We start from the raw sequence: 21,035 nt of genomic DNA, 5'->3' as shown, positions 1-21,035 counted from the left end.
CATATCTATGCATTAACTGCCTTCTTGAGAGACACCATAGGACTCCAGATCAAGCAAATATCTGTAAAAGACTAATTACTCCTTCCCTGCACACATAATACACAGACATGTACACAAGTACAAATAGACCAATCTGAAGAAAATATGTTGTTTTTCATGCACTTATTTTCTTTGATCTTAACCTACCTCTCACCCAAAAAATACAGTGATTTAGTATGATACAGTTAAGCGTTTACATAATAATTTCAAGATGGTGGATAAAAGGGAGAAATGTTACCCACAATATACTTCAAAAGAATAGAATATATTTATATGAAGCACACAAAGCAAGGCCCAACATTTCCTTTCTGAAACATGTGGCCAATTTGATGTCCCTATGTGGTGGCTAAAGAACACAAAATTAAAAGTTGTAGCATCTCTTTAGAGTGGTTTTGAACACACAACATTGTACAAAAGCATTCAAGCCTTTCTAAACTCATTCATTAGAAACTGAAGAATGAAAGATACTCACATAATGGGAAAGGCCTGGTTTTCTTTCATTTCCCCACCCTATACAAGTACTGCTTTACCTAAAAATCTATGAAATTAATTGAAAAATTATTTGTAAAAGTGAAGGGAGGAGGCAAAGAATTCCATGTACATTCAACTGTAAAATCTGTTATTAAAGGAAAAGACATGGAAACTATTTCGACAATATGCTTGTGAAAAATGAAGGAGAAAAAAGGCTTGAAACATCAAAAATGTTGAGATCAAACAATACCCCCAACCTCTCTTAATACTCTAAGAATGAAAGAACCCCTTCTAGTAACATCCAGGGCTAGCTGTTTGAAACTGATATTTATGAAATCTAGACTATCCTGTGCATTGAATCTATTTGTCTTCCAAACCTATGGATCTCTCCTCTTGGTAACACGTCTTTCCCTTATGTAACAATTCAGTCAGTCCCGTAGCTCCAGCTAAGAGCTGCTATTGGCCGATGAGTTAAGCACTTCATTCCAAAAGAAAGTTTCCTTTTTCAAAAATGCTAATATTGATGCTAACACAACTACCTTTTACTTTTTGTATCAAAACAAAAGATAAACTTAAAACATATCATCACTTCATCACATACACCACAAGAATCATGGATACACATTCTAACAACAATGAGTCCAAGGCAACTTGGCCAGGGGAGAATGCAGACGCCAGCATGTGGAAGTCACAAAGGACAGAGGAGCACACTAAACTACTTCATGAGTACCTGAGCAGCAGGACTCAGACTGAAGGAAACCCCACGGGACCAAAAGTTCTGGTTTCAACACAGACAAATGTGCTACCACAGCTCAGCTAAATAATATCAGTCATTCAACAACATGATTCAAATTTCAATTACATGGTACAGTAACTGTGAGTAATTGCATACAGTATAAACTTCACTACTGGCTCTTCAGTTCAAAGATCACTATGTCCATCATAATGATGGACGTCCATCATTATCAGTAACCAATCATGTCATTTTTTTCAAAGTCTGTCACTGATAGACACCCAAGTGTGTAGCTGTGCTGCCTCCTTGTCTCCCAGTGATGAATCCACATGCCATTTTTTTTAAATTGACAATCTAAAAAGGACACTATGCAACTAAGATGAAAGTGAAGCAAAGAAGCAGTGATAATGCTGGAAGTGAAATTCCAATAAAAATTAAATGGAAGTTACAGAAGAAATAGTTGACTGTGAGAATTTTTGGCACTGTCACCATTCAAGAGACTTTAGATCTACAGTCAGAGGAATTCAGTGAAGACAAATCGGTCAATATAAATAAGGAATGTAGTTGTGACAAAAAGGATGAAGATGTCGCAGAGGAAGTCACGCTTGCAAAAAATTTGACATTAAAGGAACTGAGAGATCACTATAACATGGAAACAGCAAAAGATAAAATGGTGAAAGCAGATCCAAAATTCAAAGGGAGTTTAACAATTCACCATGACATAATCAGATACTCACTCCACCCTGTAAGTTATATGACAGGAAGGCAAGCACTGTTCAAACTACTCTTGATAAGGGATTTTTTATAAAGAAAAAACAAAACACTAATTCCGATGTTTTAAATTACTGTACTAAATAAATATTCATTTTAATTTTTTGCTTGTTTCTCTATGCATTTATAACCAACAATAAAAGAATTTTTAATGTTTTAACAAAAATGTTTAAAGGTCATGGAATAAGTGTAACTTTTGCCATTAAGATTCCTTTGCACGATTTCGGTTTGCATGGTCATTTTCATGGTCCAGCACTACCATGCAAAGTGTGGACTGCCTGTATACACTGCAAGGGAAAGGAGGAGGTAAAAGAAAATCCAGAACAGCTGGGTCTACCCAGAGAAGGGAGTGGAACAGAGAGCAGACAACTGCTACCTTTATATTACACAGAACTACAGGTAAATAATAACCTTTTCCTTCTCCAGCATGTTTTCCCTGCTAAGTCACACACAAAAAAACATGGATGAAACAGAGAAACCAACTATTAAGAATGGACAATTACTCAGAATTTATTCCTGATTTTTTAATATCTTAAACCCATGTATTCTGAAAGAGAAATGGGTTTTATTTGATTTATGGGTGGATTAGCTGCTTACGCCGGTATTGGTTTGCAGCAACAAGGGACATATTAATTGTGGGGAGAAAGATGACAAAAATAAGTTCCCCATTCACACTATGCACTATAAACCACCTACCTAGTAACCACTCTCCTCCCCTTCCTTAACAAGGAAAGAACTATTCTGTTGGGAAGACAAGTCATGAGTTGAGAGATAGTAATTAGGAAAATCCACTCAATTTTCTAGGCTCTTTTGCAGCTGGGAATAGCCATGTGACCAAAAGAAATAACTAAAGGGGACTCCATTGAGAGAAAGCCTGGAAAACCTTCACATCCCAGATAGAAAGGTGAGAGACACATCTGGCACTAGTCTCCCCTTCCCCACCCTCCATGGTCTCACTTTCTCACCTTCAATGCAGACGTGACACCTCAAATTATAGAAACCATATTCTACCTATAAGGCAAAAGGCGTGAGAGAAAAGGCCCAAGAGAAACCCCAGATATGTTGGCTCCAGCATCACTAGAAGCCTGAGCTCACAAAAGTTTGCAACCCACCCACTTCCAATTTTTTTATATACCAGGGAGCAGGGGGACAAATATGCATTTCCTAAGTCACCATCAGGTTTTCTGTTTTTTGCAGTCAAAAGCATCCCATTGATTAACCATTCTTATTTTAAACTAAGTCAAATGTAAGTGTAGATGGTCAGAGACTAAGAAAAATAAAAATACTCTGATTGAGGTAGCAAGCTGATGAAATCTTCTTCTTGCTTTACCTCTGATTTCTATTAGTACTGTCCATGGGGTCACAAAGAATCAGACACGACTGACTGAACAACAAAATTAGTACTGTGACAAAGTCTGGACAATCGGTTACATTTTTAAGAAAAAAGAGAAATATCAATGCAACAAAAATCTCCAAATTTATTTCCTTTATTATCAGGCTTAAAAATATTTACTCTACTGTATACTCCTTTCAAGACACTATTTATGTCCTCCAACACTGAATAACCAAGAAAGTGAACATTAGGAAAGTTACCAAAAACTCTATTCTTTTCATTATGTTTGTATACCCAACTCACAGCTTCTTTTATGTAGCCACAACACACAGTAGTACTGGGCCTTAGTCAACGCTGGCTAACCAAAACTATGTGGAAACTGTACACACAGGACAGGGAGTAATAAACTAAACACAGGTTGATTCAGAAAACAGCTATCTGCCCTTGCCCATCACAACATCTCTAAAAAGTTGCTGTACTTCCTCTCAAAAATTATAATTTTCTGCTCCACTGGCTCCTTATCTGGTAGCCTGTTCTTTCTGGGAGCATTTTTATCACCTCTGCCAAGGTTATGTAGCAAACATCTGTAAGACAAAACCTGTGGCCAGCACCCTTCCCTAAAGACAGAAACTCAGTCAGAGTCATTTTTGTACGTCAATGTCAAAACCCAGTGCTTTTTACACATTAAAGTTCAAACATTCTGAATACTAAAAACATTTTCCTGTCATTTCAGGTGTCTAAACTACGCCATTTGAAGCATGCCTGAACTCCAGCTCTGTACCCACTACGGCCAGCATCCCTTACCGCCCTCCCCTTCTCCACTGCAAGACTCCACCTGGCGGAGCAGTTTTCTTTCTTTTCAGGCTGAGCGACATTAGAGACGAAGGCAAACAATGGCAAAGGCAAAGATGATGCGGCCTCTGTCAGTGACAGTCACCAAGCACGTGATCATCTCTTAACACTGCTGTCTCTTCTAACAGCCACAAAGGAGAATATCACTATTTTCTATTTTAAAAATAAGCCAACTGAGACTTCATAGGTGAAATTACTCAACTGAATTCACAGAAGGTCACTGAAACCAGTAAGGTGTCTTGACCCCGCTTCCAACCCCACAGCAAAACTTCTTTAAAGCATTATCTTAAAAAAAAAAAAATAAAGCATTATCTTGACCACGTCCTCCTGATGGAGCCTCTGCAGCAGGTCTACGGTCCTCCGCGTCAGGGAGACCGTCCTCACCCGGGTCTTCCCCCATGGAGCCTCCGCAGCAGGTCTACGGTCCTCCGCGTCAGGGAGACCGTCCTCACCCGGGTCTTTCCCCATAGAGCCGCCGCAGCAGGTCTATAATCCTCCGCGTCAGGGAGACCGTCCTCACCCGGGTCCGCAGTCACCAGGTCCTGAGTTCAGTGGCCCGGTTCCGCCCATCTCCTGTTTTCTCAGCAGCTTCTGACCCGGTGACGACTGGCTCTGAGTTGCTGTCTGCTTCCTAGCCACTCTCCTGGGGGCCCCTCTACCCTGCTGGCTGCTCCATCTTTTTCATTCATTGGTTTCTCCTCCTCCCAACATAGACATGGGGGCCAGTTTTCAGACCTCTAATTTCACTCACTCCTCAGTCAGCTCATCTGGCCACATGGATTTATATTCCTTTTGATGCCAATAATTTCCAAATGAGAAACGCCCTCCTGACCTACCCCTAAGCTTTAGATGCACATAACCAACTCCACAGTCAATGTCTCCTGCTGCCACATCAAGCTTTTCATTGGAAATCCTCTTAACTAGGTTGATGAGTGGTCATTTAAATTTTTCAAAAATTGATTATCCTCTGGGTGAAGTAGAGAATCATAAAAAAGGACACATATTGTAAATATGCCTTTTCTTAATTAAAACATAAAACCAATTCATTCATTCACTAGCCAATCTTTTTATATAAGACCAAAGCCTTTTCTCTGAATGTGAGCCCACATATAAATGTTCCATATCATCTTTCTATAACACGCTGGATTGTCCTATGATTTCAAATTTTATCTAAAATAGAACAAGAATATAAAGACATTAACAACACACTCTGAATACAGAAAGCATCTAGATTTTTATGATTTTTCTCAATCTTTTATAACTGACTTGCCCCAACTTAATTCTATGGCAAAAATAATTCTATTTTTACAGACCCACTCTGCTTTTTCAAGTTAGTTTTCAAACAAACAACCCTTTCAATTCTCAAGCAGACAACTCTCTTTTTAAGCTCAATATTCATCAGTTTACAGGAGACATGAAGAACTATGTAATTACAGCAGTAGAAAACAAGAGCATAATGAGACTCCTGGTGGCACAAAATTCAGCTGAAAAGGGTAGAGGAACAGTACAGACTACAAGGGGTCTATTAGCTTCGAGGGCTTAGGGCACTTTGGCATCCAATAATATGTTTTGTGGTGAAAATAAAAAGTATTGGTTAATCTGAGTCTGTTAAGGGAATATGGACCAAGCAAGTTCTTTTCCTCCACTTCCCACCTCTATCACCATGAAATCACACTTTCTCTAACTCCCCTCACCTTAAGAAATGTCAACACCCAATGACTAAAACTAAAACCTACAACTCCGCTCTCTATCTCACCAACCTTTCAGACACCGGTAATTGCTGCCCTTTGTAGGAACCCTTAGAATATATCCTGGATGTAGTCACTTCTCTCCTTCTCCATCTCCATCATCCATGGTCCAAGCTGCCATCATCTCCCAACTGTAAAAACTGTGTAACTAGTCTCTGCACTTCAATTCTGGCCTCCCCCGTCCTCCACATAGCAGCCTGAAAGAACTTGGTAAAACATATCTCTCACTACGAGAGACGATTTAGTATGCATTTAGTATGAGTAAACCACACATAGCTATGACAGAAAGTGTAAGTCAGTATCTAAGCAATTATAGAAGGGCTAATCAAAAAAGAATACTGAGATTCCAAGTTATATCAAATGATGATGTGACATGAGAATTCCGTCATGATCTTGGTGCTATCTGACCTTGAAGCCATAGGTTGAACAAGACTTATAGTTTTTAACTTGTTTCTATTCCCTACAACACCTAATAAATGCCACACATGGACTCATAATGGCACACAAATGCGTGAAATGCAAACAAAGAATGTTTAAGAACAAGAAACAGACATGCAATTAGAATATGCAAAGAAACCTACATGAATCTAATACATACATTTCCCTATAACACTCCATCCCCTGAACAGCCATTTTCACCTAGAGCTGCAATGGCCAAAACAGGGGTCATGAGCCACACAGAGCTACTGAGTGCTTAAAGATATGGTGAGGACAAATAAGAAGTCACATTTTTAATTTTATTACATTTCAATTAACTTTAATTTTAGAACAGATTTTCAAGTCAATTATTGGAAAGTTTTAAGTATGATTGTAATGTAATCTGCTATGTAAACCTACCTTATCAACTATTAATTTTATGATATTAAATACAGATCAAATATTTCCAATGAAAATTTGGTGTCATAATTGAGACGTGCTGTTAAGTGTGAAATACACACTGCTTTTGAAGACAATACCAAAAAAAGAAAATAGAATAGCTTGCTAATAATTGTCTCATTGGTTACATATTTAAAGGGATTTTTGGGTTCACTGGTTTAAATAAAATAAATATTAAAATTAATTTTACCTGTTTATTTTTACTTTTTTAAATGTAGCGATGGAAAACTTGAAAAGTACATATGTGGCATGCATTATATTTCTACCGGGTCATACTATTCTGAAACTTATATATCTAAATGCAAACTAAATATATCACTATGATACATTAATTATTAATATTTTAAACACCTCCTGACCTTTTCACTTGATTGTCTTCTTTTCTTTAGTTGAATGAAATCTGTTTCCACCCTTTCTGCCAGCTCTAGTTTCCTCTTGTTTCTTTTAAAAGCAGCTAAACTGAATCCTATAAAAGAAACATTAAAAATAACATTTGAAAAATATTAGGGCAGTGGGGTAGACAAGGTATCCCGAAGAGCCTTCTCCAGACAAAATCCTTAAGAATGCTGGATAAAGGGTTTTGTAAGTCTTCTCAAGGTACACTAAGGTGAGAGGAGAATAAAAAAAGTAACCTAAGATTAAGAAAAAGGTCAAATCCAGAGAGAAAAGTGAGTTCTGAAGGTAGACGCTCTCCAGCAGTGTCTGCTAATGCACGCCACAGCCAGCTCTGATTTTGAAGGGCTCTGTGCATAAGAGATAAAAGACACTGGGACAATGCAGAGGAGAAAACATATCACAGATCATCCATATAAGAAGGGGGAGCCCAAAGGGCGATACACCTAATGAAGGAAAAACTGGAAAGCACAACAGTACACAAGGAATTAGGAAACCTGTGAGCTGACTTGGCTATAAATATATGAGAAGAAAGTCATGGTACACTTGGCCGGTTCAGGATAGGGAGATCTATTGTGCGTGTGTGTGTGTGTGTGTGTGTGTGTGCACGCGCAAGCACACATGCACACAGGGTGGGGCACGGCCTTCTTCTTAGAGAAGAACAACTGGAATTATAAGGAAAAAATACAGATATAGATAACATTAAAATATAAAAAATATTTTAGAATTCAGACAGAATCAGGAGAATCCATATTACTTATGTGCCCTGGAAAAAACAAATAAAAAAACAAAACAAAACAAATAATCTTGGTGAGATAATGCTTCAAAGACTCATTAAACACAAATGCAAATACTCGCTGGAAAAACCTGCATTTTTCCTCAAAGAATTTCCATGTTCCAATTAACATGAGCCCATAGTTTAAAAAAAAAATTCATAAAACGAATGAGAAATAAATCACCCCAAATGAAAAATAAAAATCAGCCAAACATTAGAAAGTGTAATCCAACCTGCAAAAACTTCACATACTGAAATGATCAATAATACACAGAATATAAAATATGTTTAGGCTCATAGACATAAGAAGATATTGAATGTATAACTAAGGAACAATAGGTGATAAAATGTCCAGACAGACTTGAAGAAGAATCAAATAGAACTTCTTAAAAAAAAATACAATAATGGGAATTTTAAAATTTAATACAGATTTAAACAATTAGATTGAGCTGATGAGAGAATTACAAACTGGAATATAACACTGGAAAGAATACAGTTTTCTAATAATAGAAGACTAAATATTAAAAGAATTTCTCCCACCAAATATTATCAAAAGTACTGGATAAAACATGAAAATTACCACCTTAAAAGCATTAAAAAAAAAAACATTAAAAATATCAAGCTTTTCTGGGGCTAAACTAAGGGCTAAAGCTATTATTATTGCACTGTGAGCATTGGATAACAGTAGAGCAGTTGAATTTGATTCCACAACATGAAGGACAGCCATACGTTCAATCCAAAGGAAGGCTTCCCCACAGGAAGGCTAGGCTAGAACCAAACAAACCTACCCCTACCCTCTAACCCAAGACCAAGCGCATTTAGGCAACATGGTTCTCCTCAATGCGCTGAAATACCTGCTCATCCAGAGCCGCATATCCAATAAAATTCACTTCCAAAAACTAAAGTGAAATAAAAACAGCTTCAGGTGAACAAGAATGAACAAATTCACCACTGGCCAGACCCTATGCTAATGAAAACACTAAAGGGTAGGCTTCAGTAACAGACAAAATAATACAAAGTGAAAGCTCAAAGACACAAAAAGGTAAGGAGACGGGTAGGGAATTACATGCAAAGGAAAGGGTATATGGCAAATATAAATGAAAATTGACTAATAATACAATGATTAAAGTTTCATGGTACTTTTAAGTACTTATTAATTTCCCCCAAATTGATGTAAATTAATCAAAATAACAGTGGAAAAATAACAAAGATCTTCTAACATATCACTTTTAAGATTAAACAAGAAAATGTTAAATAAGGAAAAACAAATCTTAGGAAAATTAGGTGGAAAAGGAACCAGAGCTGCCCTCAGAACAAAGTCTAAGAACAATACTGTAGTAATGGATCCCCCTCCCCCCCAAAAAAGGGTAATGGAACTGACCAATAAATTTACAAATACACTCATGTATATTCTAAGAGAATTAGAGAATAACACTGATATTTCATACCAGTTGGAAACCTACATGTTATTCAGTAAACTTTCTTGGCACAATATGTTACTTATTTGGGGAAAAAAGTACAAGTAAATTCTTACCTCACACTACACACAAAACTGAAATCATACAATAACAATTTAAACATATAAAATTTAAACAAAGAAGTCCAAAAAGATTAAACCATCACACATGAGACATAAATATCAGTCTTTTTATATCAGTCTTTTTGAGAAAGACTTTAATTTTATTGTTTTTAACTTTGGAGTATTTTACATTGAATGTGATCAAAGCCAGAATCCATCAAAAAGGTGGTTCATTGATGGGCTTCTGGTTCAAGATGATGCAGTAGAAGGACAAACACATATCTCCTCCTGCAAGAGCACCAAAATTGCAACTAGCTATTGAACAACAGGAGGATGCTGGAACCCACCAAAAAAGATACCCCAAATAAAAAAGACAAAGAAGAAGCCATAGCGAGATGGTAGGAGGGGTGCAATCACGATAAAATCAAATCCAATACCCACTGGATGGGTGATCCACAGACTGGAGAACAATAACACCAAAGAAGCTGTCGCACTAAGGTGAAGGTTCTGAACCCCATGTCAGGCTTCCCAGCCTGGGGATCCAACAAAGGGACTGAGAATCCCCGGGGAATCTGACCTTGAGGGCCAGCAGGATTTTGATTATTAGCCTTCCAGAGAACTGAGGGAAACAGAGACTTCAGTCTTGGGAGGGCACAAATAAAATTTTACATGCACCAAGACCCAGAGGAGAGCAGTGACCCCAAAGGAGACTGAACCAAAACTACCTGCTAGGGTTGGAGGGCTTCCCGTGGATGTGTGGGTCAGCAGGGGCTCACCACAGGGACGGAAGGTCCCCCTTGGTGTAAACCCTCTTGGACTTTACCATAGAACCCGTAGACCCCAGGGCTGGGTCACCTCAGGCCAAACAACTACCAGGGAGGGAGAGTAACCCCATTCATCAGCAGATAATTGGATTAAAGCTTTACTGAGCAAGGCCCTGCCCACCAGAGCAAGACCCAGTTTTTCCCATCACCAGCCGCTCCCATCAAGAAGGTTACATAAGCCTCTTAGTCTCAGCCATCAGAGGGCAGAGAGAAGAAGCAAGAAAAAGCACAGCCTCACAAAACATTACAGAAAGTTAACCATAATGAAAAAGCAGAAAGTTATGTCCCAGATGAAGGAACAAGATAAAATCCCAGAGAAACAACTAAATGAAGTGGAGACAGGCAACTTTCCAGAAAAAGAATTCAGAATAATGATATTGAAGATGATCCAGGATCTCAAAAATAGAATGGAGGCAAAGATTGAGAAGATGCAAGAAATGTTTACCAAAGACCTAGAAGAACTAAAAAACAAACAGAGATGAATAATACACTAGAAGGAATCAATAGCAGAATAACTGAGGCAGATGAATGGATAAATGACCTAGAGGACAAAATGGTGGAAATCACTGCTGCAGAACAAAATATAGAAAAAAGAAGGAAAAAAAATGAAGACAGCCTAAGAGACCTCTCGGACAACATTAAACACACCAACATTCGCATTATAGGGGTCCCAGAGGGAGAAGAGAAAAAGGACCTAAAAAAATATTTGAAGACATACAGCCGGAAACTTTTCAAACATGGGAAAGGAAATAGTCAACCAAGTCCAAGAAGCTGAGAGTCGCAGGAAGGATAAATCCAAGAAGGAACACACCAAGACACACAGTAATCAAACTGACAAAAATTAAAGACAGAGATAAAATATTAAAAGCAACAAAGGAAAAACGACAAATAACATACAAGGGAATTCCCATCAGGCTATCAGCTGATTTCTCAACAGAAACTCTACAAGCCAGAAGGGAATGGCATGATATATTTAAAATGATGAAAGGGAAGAACCTGCAACCAAGAACACTCTACCCAGCAAGACTCTGCTTCAGATTTGACGGAGAATTCAAAAGCTTTCCAGACAAGCAAAAGTTAAGAGAATTCAGCACCACCAAACCAGCTTTACAACAAACGCTAAAGGAACTAGAGAAGCTCCTGCCTAGGGAAGGCAGGAGACACAAGAGAAGGAAAAGGCCCACAGAAAGTAAACCGAGATCAACTAAGAAGACGGTAACAGGACCGCACAGATCAATCATTACCTTGGATGTCAATAGACTAAATGCACCAACCAAAAGACAGACTGACTGGGTGGATGAAAGCATGTGCGTGTGTGCACCTTCACTTACCACATCACTCTGCTTGACGCCCCCAAATCTTATGTAATTATTTTATATTGTTAAGTTAATCATGTTCCCACTATGGCTTGCAATTGCAACTATCTTTTATTTTTTGTCTTGCTATTGATTGTGAAAACTGATAAACACCTTCTACTATTGCAATTATGTAACTATTACTCACTTAATACCACTCACTTAATACCATTGTATTAATCATGGTTGGTCAACAGAAAAATAATAGAAATCTATATCACCAGAACTAGGATTATTAGAAAAACCTGTAATCACTTTTTAAAATCCAGATGCATATCAGAATTATTTGAATTTTTTGAAAAATACAAATGCTCAGGTATTGCTTTTTTTCTCCAGAGGTCCAGATGTTTCTAATGAGTAGTCATGCTTAAAAACAACTAGAGTATATGATGATCTTTTACTTTTATCTAGTTTGTTTCATTTCTATTTTATATTCAGTGTTCCCATTTTATTTAGTTTATATTCTCTAATTTCTCCATCTTTTTTTTATGTTCTTTTTCAAGCCTTTATCTAGTAAAAACATTTTTGCATACATATATATAAATATGTATAATATATATTTTTGAAAACTTATGAATTTTTGCCTAACTAAAAAATTATGACATTTTGATTCTACTTGTTTGATTTAGTATGAATAGAATGCTAGATTTCTAATTAAAAAATAGATATGAAACTTTGTGACCCCAATTCTCCAGGCCAAAATACTGGATGTGGGTAGCCTTTCCCTTCTCCAGGAGATCTTCCCAACTCAGGGATCAAACTCAGGTCTCCTGCATTGCAGGCAGATTCTTAACCAGCTGAGCCACAGGGAAGCCCAAGAATACAGGAGTGGGTACCCTATTCCTTTTCCAGCAGATCTTCCTGACCCAGGAATTGAACCGGGGTCTCCTGCATTGCAGGCGGATTCTTTACCAACTGAGCTATCAGGGAAGCCGAGTTAAAAAATAGATATGAAACAAACAATAAAGGTTTACTGTATAGCATAGGGAACTATAGTCAATACCTTGTGATAACTTATGGTGGAAAATAATTTTAAACATAATATATATGTATTTGTATAACTGAATCACCTTGCTATGTACCTGAAACATTGTAAGTCAACTATACTTCAATAAATATATATTTTTTAAAAGATGGTTCATTGATAAAAAACCACATAAAATTTTAAATGTCTTAAGGCAAAAGATATTATATGCAAAAGTAAATTATAAATGACATTTTTAAAAATTTTAAGGTATATGCAAATAGTTATGAGATAAGATTAATATCCCTAAATCAGAATGGTCTAATATAAAATTAATAAGTTGGAGATAGAATCAAGATGGCAGAGTAGGAAGCACCAGGAATCTGTCCCTGCACTGAGACAACAACTGGTGTGCTAGAGTCTGTCTAATGTAAGTATTATGGAACTCTGGAGTCCATTAAAGGGGAAGGTTTCCAGGGGACGCCGTGGGTATAAACTGTGGTTAATTGGGTGAATCTCAGCTCACAGTGCAGTAGCCCCCACCAGCTCCCCACTCCCAGCCCTGTGGCAGGCAGCCCCCATTCCTTCAGCAGCGTGCATGTAGCTTGTGAGAGCCAGGTGAGTGATAGAGACCCTGTCCTCCAAACACCGGAAGCTATGCTCTGATTGCTGGTTTTGGGCTGAGGTACAGACTCAGAGACAGACAGCCATTGTTGCAATGCCTCTCCCTCCAGCTGAAGTGACCTCCAGGGAATTTAAAAGGCTACTGCTTTTTCCTCTTGTCGGAGACAGACATTTAAGGAGATATACAAATGGCCAATAACCACAGGAAAAAATATTCAACAGCATAATCATTAGGCAAATGCAAATAAGAATCATGAGATACCACCTCATATGCATTAGGATGACTGTTACAAAACAAACAAATGCAGAAAATAACAAGGGTTGATGAGGCTGTTGAGGGCTTCCCAGGTGGTGCTAGTGGTAATGAACCCACCTGCCAATTCAGGAGATTTAAGAGAGACACGGGTTCAACCCCTGAATTGGGAAGATCCCCTGAAGAAAGGCATGGCACCCCACTCCAGTATTCTGGCCTGGAGAATCCCATGGACAGAGCAGCCTGGCGGGATGCAGGGGGTCACAAAGAGTGTGACTTAGCACTGATGAGGCTGTGGAGAAATTGGAACCCTAGTACACTATTACTGAGAATTAAAAATGGTGGAGCTGCAGTGAAAAAGACTACAATGGTTCTTTGAAAAATTAAAAACAGAATTACCATATAATCTGGCAATTTCAACTCTGGGTAACCAAAAGAATCAAAAGCAGGTATTTATACACCTATGTTCACAGCAGCAATTATGCATAATGGCCAAACACTGGACGCAACCCAAGTTGATTCAACCCATTCAATGTATAAATGGATACACAAAATGTAGTGTATACATAAAACAGAATATTATTTAGCCTTAAAAAGAAATTCTGACATGTGCTACAATATGGCTAAACCTTGAGGACATGATGTAAGTGAAACAGGCCTGTCACACAACGAAAAATGTATAATTCCACTTATAAAAGGTACCTAGAGTAGACAAATTCATAGGGACAGAACTCAGAAAGTTGGTTGGCAAGGGCCAGGGGGAAGGACACGAGGGAGGAGTTAGCATTTAATGAAAACAGAGTTTCAGTTTTTCAGATGAAAAGCATTTTGTAGACAGATGGTAGTCACAATTGTACAGTGTAAATATAATTAAAGCCACTGAAATGTACCATTAAAAATGTTTAAGATGGTAAATTTTACATTGTGTATTTTACCAAAATTTAAAAAAAGATTTATGAAAAAATGTACATGAATTTTTATTTATAATAGCCCCGAACTGGAAATACCCAGATGCCTTTCAGTGGATAAAGGATTAAACAAAACAGTGGTATATCCTCTGTTTAGCAATTAAGATGGTACAAGCTATTGATAAGCACAATCACCTGGATGAATCGCAAGAAAATTATACTAAGTGATAAAAAAGCCAGTTCCCAAAAACTCATATCCTGTAGAACACCATTTATATAACATTCTTGAAATGACAAAATTATACAAATGGAGAAAGATTAGTAATTGCCAGGTGTCAAGGAAAGGGTGAAGGTGGGAGGTGAGTGGGTGAGACTATAAAAGAGCAACATGCGCGATCCCTGTGGTGATGAAAGGCTGTGTATCTTGACTGTCAATACCTTGAATGTGATATTATACTATTAGTTTGGCAAGATGTTCCCATGGGAGGAAACTGGGCAAAAGATACATGGAATCTCTCTGTGTTATTTCTTAGGATTGCATGTGAATTTATAAGTACTTCAAAATAAAAAATTTGAAACTGGCCATATTAACTAGCCATATGAAATTAAGTGTTGATATATCTATGCTAAAACTCTGCAATATGTTAATATCATGAATTGTTAATATGTTAATATGCTTTCAAAGTACCCTAAACAGAGGCAGAAAAACTACTGAATATAAGAACACAACCCAGCCATAGAAAAGAAGAAAACAGGATTCTTTGTGACAGAATCATGCCCCTAAACTGATAGAATAGGATGTCCTTAATCTACTCTTTACTTAATTTAAAGATGTACCACAGGACCTACCAAAGCATAAAATAGCTGAAAATTAAGGAATAGATGGTAGCAACTTTGTAGCACAAACTAAGGTTGTCCTTTACCAAAGGAAAACAAAATTACATCCCTTTGAACTTCAACCTTAATAAACTTTCTAGAATTCAAAAGAATGTACACATTCTATCCCAGACATTCTGAAACTGAATGCACTGAAATTACCTTTTAAACTTTAAAAATGTCAGATGCCTGGGGCCCATCTAAAAGTTGCTGTTTTAATTGATTCTGAGTGCAGCCAGGACGTCTCAAAGCTCCCCAGTGACTGATGTGCAGTCAGAGCTGAAAACCACCGCTCTAATGGTTACACCTAACTCCAGGCAGGATCAGTCACTAAAATCATCATACCAGTCAATGCCACAGAGCCAAGCCTATTCAATTCTGCTGAGACCACATCACCAAGATCATCTTCATATCCAACATATGGTGAGGGTGATATTAAGAGTCAACATTTGAGTATTTCTATGGACCAGAAATTGGAGTAGAAATTCTTTACAATATACATTATTTCAAGGAATCACAACATCTCCATGAGAAAAGTTTCTAGGAGGTAACTTGCCCCTGATCATAAAGGCCTCCAAAGGATGTGGTCATAGTATGAGCTACTGAGTGGTCATCAAAGGCACCAACCATAAACAGCCAGATTCCTCAAAAGTACACAGTAAACCACTTAAGAATCTGGCAATCGCCGGCAAAATAGTAAATGCACATCCTGTATGAGTCAGTAAGTCTACTTCCAACTATTCAGCACAATAAACATATATATATGTGTATATATATATATATATATGAAGTGATGTGTACAAGAACATTCATGAAATCATCAATGTTAATGGAAAAAACTAGAAACAACCTGAGTGCTTATCAATTAAGAGACTAAATAAATTGGTAAAATGCTACTCAGCAGTTTAAAGTTAATCCATCTCTATACATATCAACATGGACAGATTTCAAAGTACTCCTTGCTGACTGACAAAACAATATTTTTAAAAATCATATTATAATACTACCTGCCTAAAAACTAAGGATACAACAGTATGATACCATTTATCTACTTATAAAAAGAATACTACTACACATTTCTGGATTTCCCTGGTGGCTGAGACGGTAAAGTGTCTGGCTACAATGTGGGAGACCTGGGTTCGATCCCAGGGTCGGGAAGATCCTCTGGAGAAGGAAATGGCAACCCACTCCAGTACTCTTTCCTGGAAAATCCCCTGGACGGAAGAGCGTGGTAGGCTACGGCCCATGGAGTCGCAAAGAGTCAGACACGACTGGGCAACTTCACTTCACTACACACTTCAACATTTCTGTTGGAACAGAGAGAAGCAAATCAAAGAGGTAACTGTGCTTATCAGACTGGGCAGGAGACTGCAAATGGTAATGGAAGTATAAAGGAAGACCAGGTTTATGGAGAATGCTCCAGTATTTAAGAAAACAATATATTCCTATGCCATGCACTTAAAAAGTAATTATACAATGTTTAGATACAATTATTTATATTATTTTATTATTATAGGGCTTCCCTAATAGCCCAGTTGGTAAAGAATCCACCTGCAATGCGAGAGACCTGGGTTCAATTCCTGGGTCAGGAAGATCCCCTGGAGAAGGGAAAGGCTACCCACTCCAGTATTCTGGCCTGGAGAATTCCATGGACTGTATAGTCCACGGGGTCACAAAGAGTCAGACATGACTGAATGGCTTTCACACATTTACAAAACATATAGCTTATATCAGACTAACCCACAGATCAATTATTATAAACTCTGGACAGAATTTTTTAATTAAAAAAAAAACACACCTATTTGAAGGCAAGTGATCAAAAGCTGACAAAAATAGGGGAGGATTCAACCACTGAAAGAAGAAACACAATAGGTAAGATCCAAATTCAAACGGCTTTTCCCACGAGGCACTCCCTACTCTGTGAGATGCACAGAAAATAAAGCTCAGGTAGAAAACTACGGTCTTACCGGTTGGAAAGGCAGGAGTGTGGGGCTACTGAAGTCACTGGAAAGTGAGGGAGGAATCCTGCTAAGGAGAAATCCACAAAAGGAAGCCCAAAATCTATGTGTGTGTTAGTCCCTCAGTCATGTCTGACTCTTTGCAGCCCATGGACCATAGCCCGGCAGGCTCCTCTGTCCATGGAATTCTCCAGGCAAGAATACATGAGTGGGTAGCCACTCCCTTCTCTAAGGATCTTCCCGACCCAGGGATTGAACCCTGGTCTCCTGCACTGCAACAGAGCCACTAAGGAAGCCCCAAATCTATGTAAAAGTCCCCTCACATCTTGAATGAGAGCTTAACTCTCACTCACACGGGATGCAAGATTCCATGAAGTTCACAGAGGAGGGACTTCCCTGATGGTCCAGCTGGTAAGACTGCACTCCCAATGCAGGGGGCCCAGGTTTGCCGCCTGGTCAGGGGACTAGATCTCGCATGCCACAGCAAAGACCCTGCAAGTGCGAATGGAAAAGCCCACCTGCCACAACTAAGACCTGGGGCAGCCAAATTAAAAAAAAAAAAAAGTTCACTGAGGAAAATAATGGCCAAAAAGTGGACAGATGTTTTAGTAAATACCCACTGTCCGAGAGACAAAGTTTGAGGCTTTCCAATGTACACCCCAGAAAAGCCATATCTCAGGAATAAAGACCACAAGCTGGTACTAAGGGACAAGTCTAGAATTAAGGACAAAACTGAAACAGACTTACTTTAACAAAGCCTGAACCCAGGCTGCGACAATACCAAGGTGATCTGCAAATAACTTAATTACATACTAGAACAAGTTCAACATCATTCAAAGGAAGATAAACCATGGTTTCTAAAATGCATCATCCACATGCTCAAGTTGTAATTAAAAAAAAAAAAGTTTGAGACATGCAACTAAATGGAAAATTTGTGACCAAGGTCACAAAAAAAATCTATCAATTGAAACTGATGCACAGATTACCCAGATTTCAGAATTACCAAAGATTTCAAACAATTAAAATATTGTTATTAATAGCAATGATATTATCAATTACAATTGATAAATATGTCAACAATGGATATAGTGAGTGAAGATACGGGAAATTTCAAAACAGAGATGAAAGCTGTGTTGGTTTTTTTTTAAGGAAAACTTTAAAACTGAAAAACACAACATCTTGCACTTACTTTTTTAAATCATAACAAAAAATTAATATCAAATTAGATACTGCAGGAGGAAAGATAAACAAGCTTGGAGACAATTCAACAGAAACCACACAAATAGAAGAAACATGATGGTTAGTTTTATTTGTCAGAGTGACTGAGCCAGAGTGCCCAGATATTGGTCAAACACCATTCCAGGTGTGTCTGTGAGGGTATGCTTGCTGAGGATGAGATTTACATTGAAGTTGATAGAGTAAAGCAGATTGCCCTCCCTAAACTGGTGGACCTCATCTAATCAGCTCAGAGTCTTAACAGAACAAAAAGGCAGAGACGCTCCCTTGAGTAAGAGAGAAATCTTCTTGCCTGACTGCCTTTGAACTAGAATATTAACTTTTTCCTGCCTCAGACTTGAACCGAAACATTAGCTGTTCCTGGTCTTGGGCATGCCAGCCTTCACACTGAAACTACACAGTCCAGGTGACCTCCTGGTTTTCAGGCCTTTGAACTTAGATCGAAATTACTCCATTGACTCTCCTGGTCTCTAGCATGGTGTCTGATTCTGCAGATCTTGGGACTTGTTGACTTCTACAACCGCATGAGCCAATTCTTTATAATATCTCATATATAGATAAATATTGGTTCTGTTTCTATGGGAATCTTGATTATCACAGAAAGCAGAGAACAAACACTGGGGGGAAAAAATTAAAGCTTGAATAACACATGAAAGTGTCAAATGTTTACTATAGGTGAAATGGAAGTCCGAGAAACAGATGAGGGACAGCAAGAATGTGAGGGAGAGCAATTGTTTAAAAACCGGATCCACAACAAAACCAGCACAAAGAAAAGCAAATTTGGCAAAAACAAATATAAAGAACAGTTCTTAAAAGCAGTCAGAGAACAAGAAGACACAGGAAAGCAGTAACAATCACGTCTGACTTCCCAACAGGAACAATGGAATCCAGAAGAGAATGGAATAACATCGTTAAGTGTCCAAAGATACAATGGAATATCATTCAGCTATAAGAAGGAAATCCTGATACATGCTACAATATAGGTGAACCTTGGAAACATACTAAGGAAACAATCCAGACACAACAGGACAAGTATTATGTGATTCCATTAGAAAAGGGACCTAGAATAGGCAAATTCGTAGACAAAGAAAGTAGAAGAGAGGTTACCAGGGGCAGGAAAGAGGGGGCATGGGTAATCACTGTTTACTAGGTACAGAGTTTCTGGCTGAGTTAAGGAGACAACAGAAATGGACAGGGTGACAGTTCCTCAGCACTGCGGATGTACTTAGTACTACTGAATCATACACTCAAAAACTGTTAAAATAGTAAATTTTACATTATGAATATTTTGCCACAATTTTTTGAAAGTACTAAAAGAAAAAAAAAACCTGCCAACCTAGAAGTCTATATCCAACAAAAAATGTCTTTTCAAACCAAAAGCAAACTAAGGATTTTTTTTTTTTTCAGATAATGAAAACAGAAAATTTTCCACTACCACATCTACCACATTACCAGAAAAGCTTTAGCATTCCAGGCTGAAGGAAATGATGCCAGAAAGAAATTCAAATCTACATACAGGAATGAAATAAGTAATTATATGTGAAAATGTGTAAGAAATTTAGGATAAACCTTAGAAAGACATTCTGAAAGTTGAAGAACAAAAACCTACAAATTATGCCTCCTAAAGGTAATCAGGTATAAAGCATTATCATTAACCAGCATATAATCATAACCATTATAAAATACCATTTTATTTCTACTGAGGATTAAACAAATGGCTGATTACCAGATGGTATTTAAAATTTCTTTAATCTAAATAATAGGTATAGCTTCTCCTTTTAAATTCGTAAGTCAAAATCATTCTTTTTTGCCAAAACAAAAAAAATGAATACATCGCTTAACTTTCAAACACCTTATTTATTCAGAGATTTCCTGTTGATTGGGTATATGTCATAAAAAAAAAAAAAACTATGGCACCTTATATTTTTCTTATTCCAAGTATAAAATACTAATATACAGTCAAAAATAATTTTGCCATCTTGCAAAAATCTAGTACCATTTTATAACATGTTTTTATATAAATGTTCTGAAGTAAAATTGGCAGACTGAATGCATGAATTCATCCCCATGCCCTACTAAAAATTTACCAGAAAGAAATGTAAGTGGGGAGAAAGACTGGCAGACACCAGGGGTGAACATAACAATGGTATCAGCATAGTTTTAGAAAATAGAAAGCAAGTAACTAACTGAGCAGAGGAAGATGAACCCCAATGCCCACTAGCCAGGACATCACAAAGCAAATGAATCTTGGCCAAACTAAACTAATTTCTGCCAAAGAAACATCAAGAGAACTTGAAATAGAGGCACCTGGTGTGTCTGAAAGCCAGGTCAGGACTAAAAACAGGAGAACAGGGAGATGGAGATGCCCAGATCCTTTCCTTGTGCTTGCAGAAAACATGAAGTTAACTCATGGAGAGACTGAACCAGATGGGCCCTAATTTAGCTGACATGGAGCACAGCTGGGAGCAGGCAGGGACTCTACCTGAAAAAATAGACTTTGACGTAAAAGTCTGAGGAAGGCAAAGGA

The 21,035-nt window shown here is 37.8% G+C and overlaps 1 protein-coding gene across 6 annotated transcripts in view; it reads right to left on the bottom strand.

Annotated features, from left to right (window-relative positions):
• TASP1 (taspase 1) overlaps positions 1 to 21,035 on the bottom strand; it is a 246,075-nt gene that overhangs the window by 157,975 nt on the left and 67,065 nt on the right. For all 6 annotated transcript variants that reach the window (XR_006271492.1, XM_043478982.1, XM_043478985.1 and 3 more), the window contains one exon: positions 7,183 to 7,289. Coding sequence is in view for 5 of the 6 variants with exons in the window: in XM_043478982.1 (XP_043334917.1) it covers positions 7,183 to 7,289 (107 nt within the window). In the remaining variant the exon portion in view is untranslated. The remainder of the gene's footprint in view (positions 1 to 7,182; positions 7,290 to 21,035) is intronic.

The sequence above is a fragment of the Cervus canadensis genome, chromosome 10 (assembly GCF_019320065.1).
Source record: "Cervus canadensis isolate Bull #8, Minnesota chromosome 10, ASM1932006v1, whole genome shotgun sequence".
Lineage (NCBI taxonomy): Eukaryota > Metazoa > Chordata > Mammalia > Artiodactyla > Cervidae > Cervus > Cervus canadensis.
This window is presented reverse-complemented; position numbering and strand designations above follow the sequence as displayed.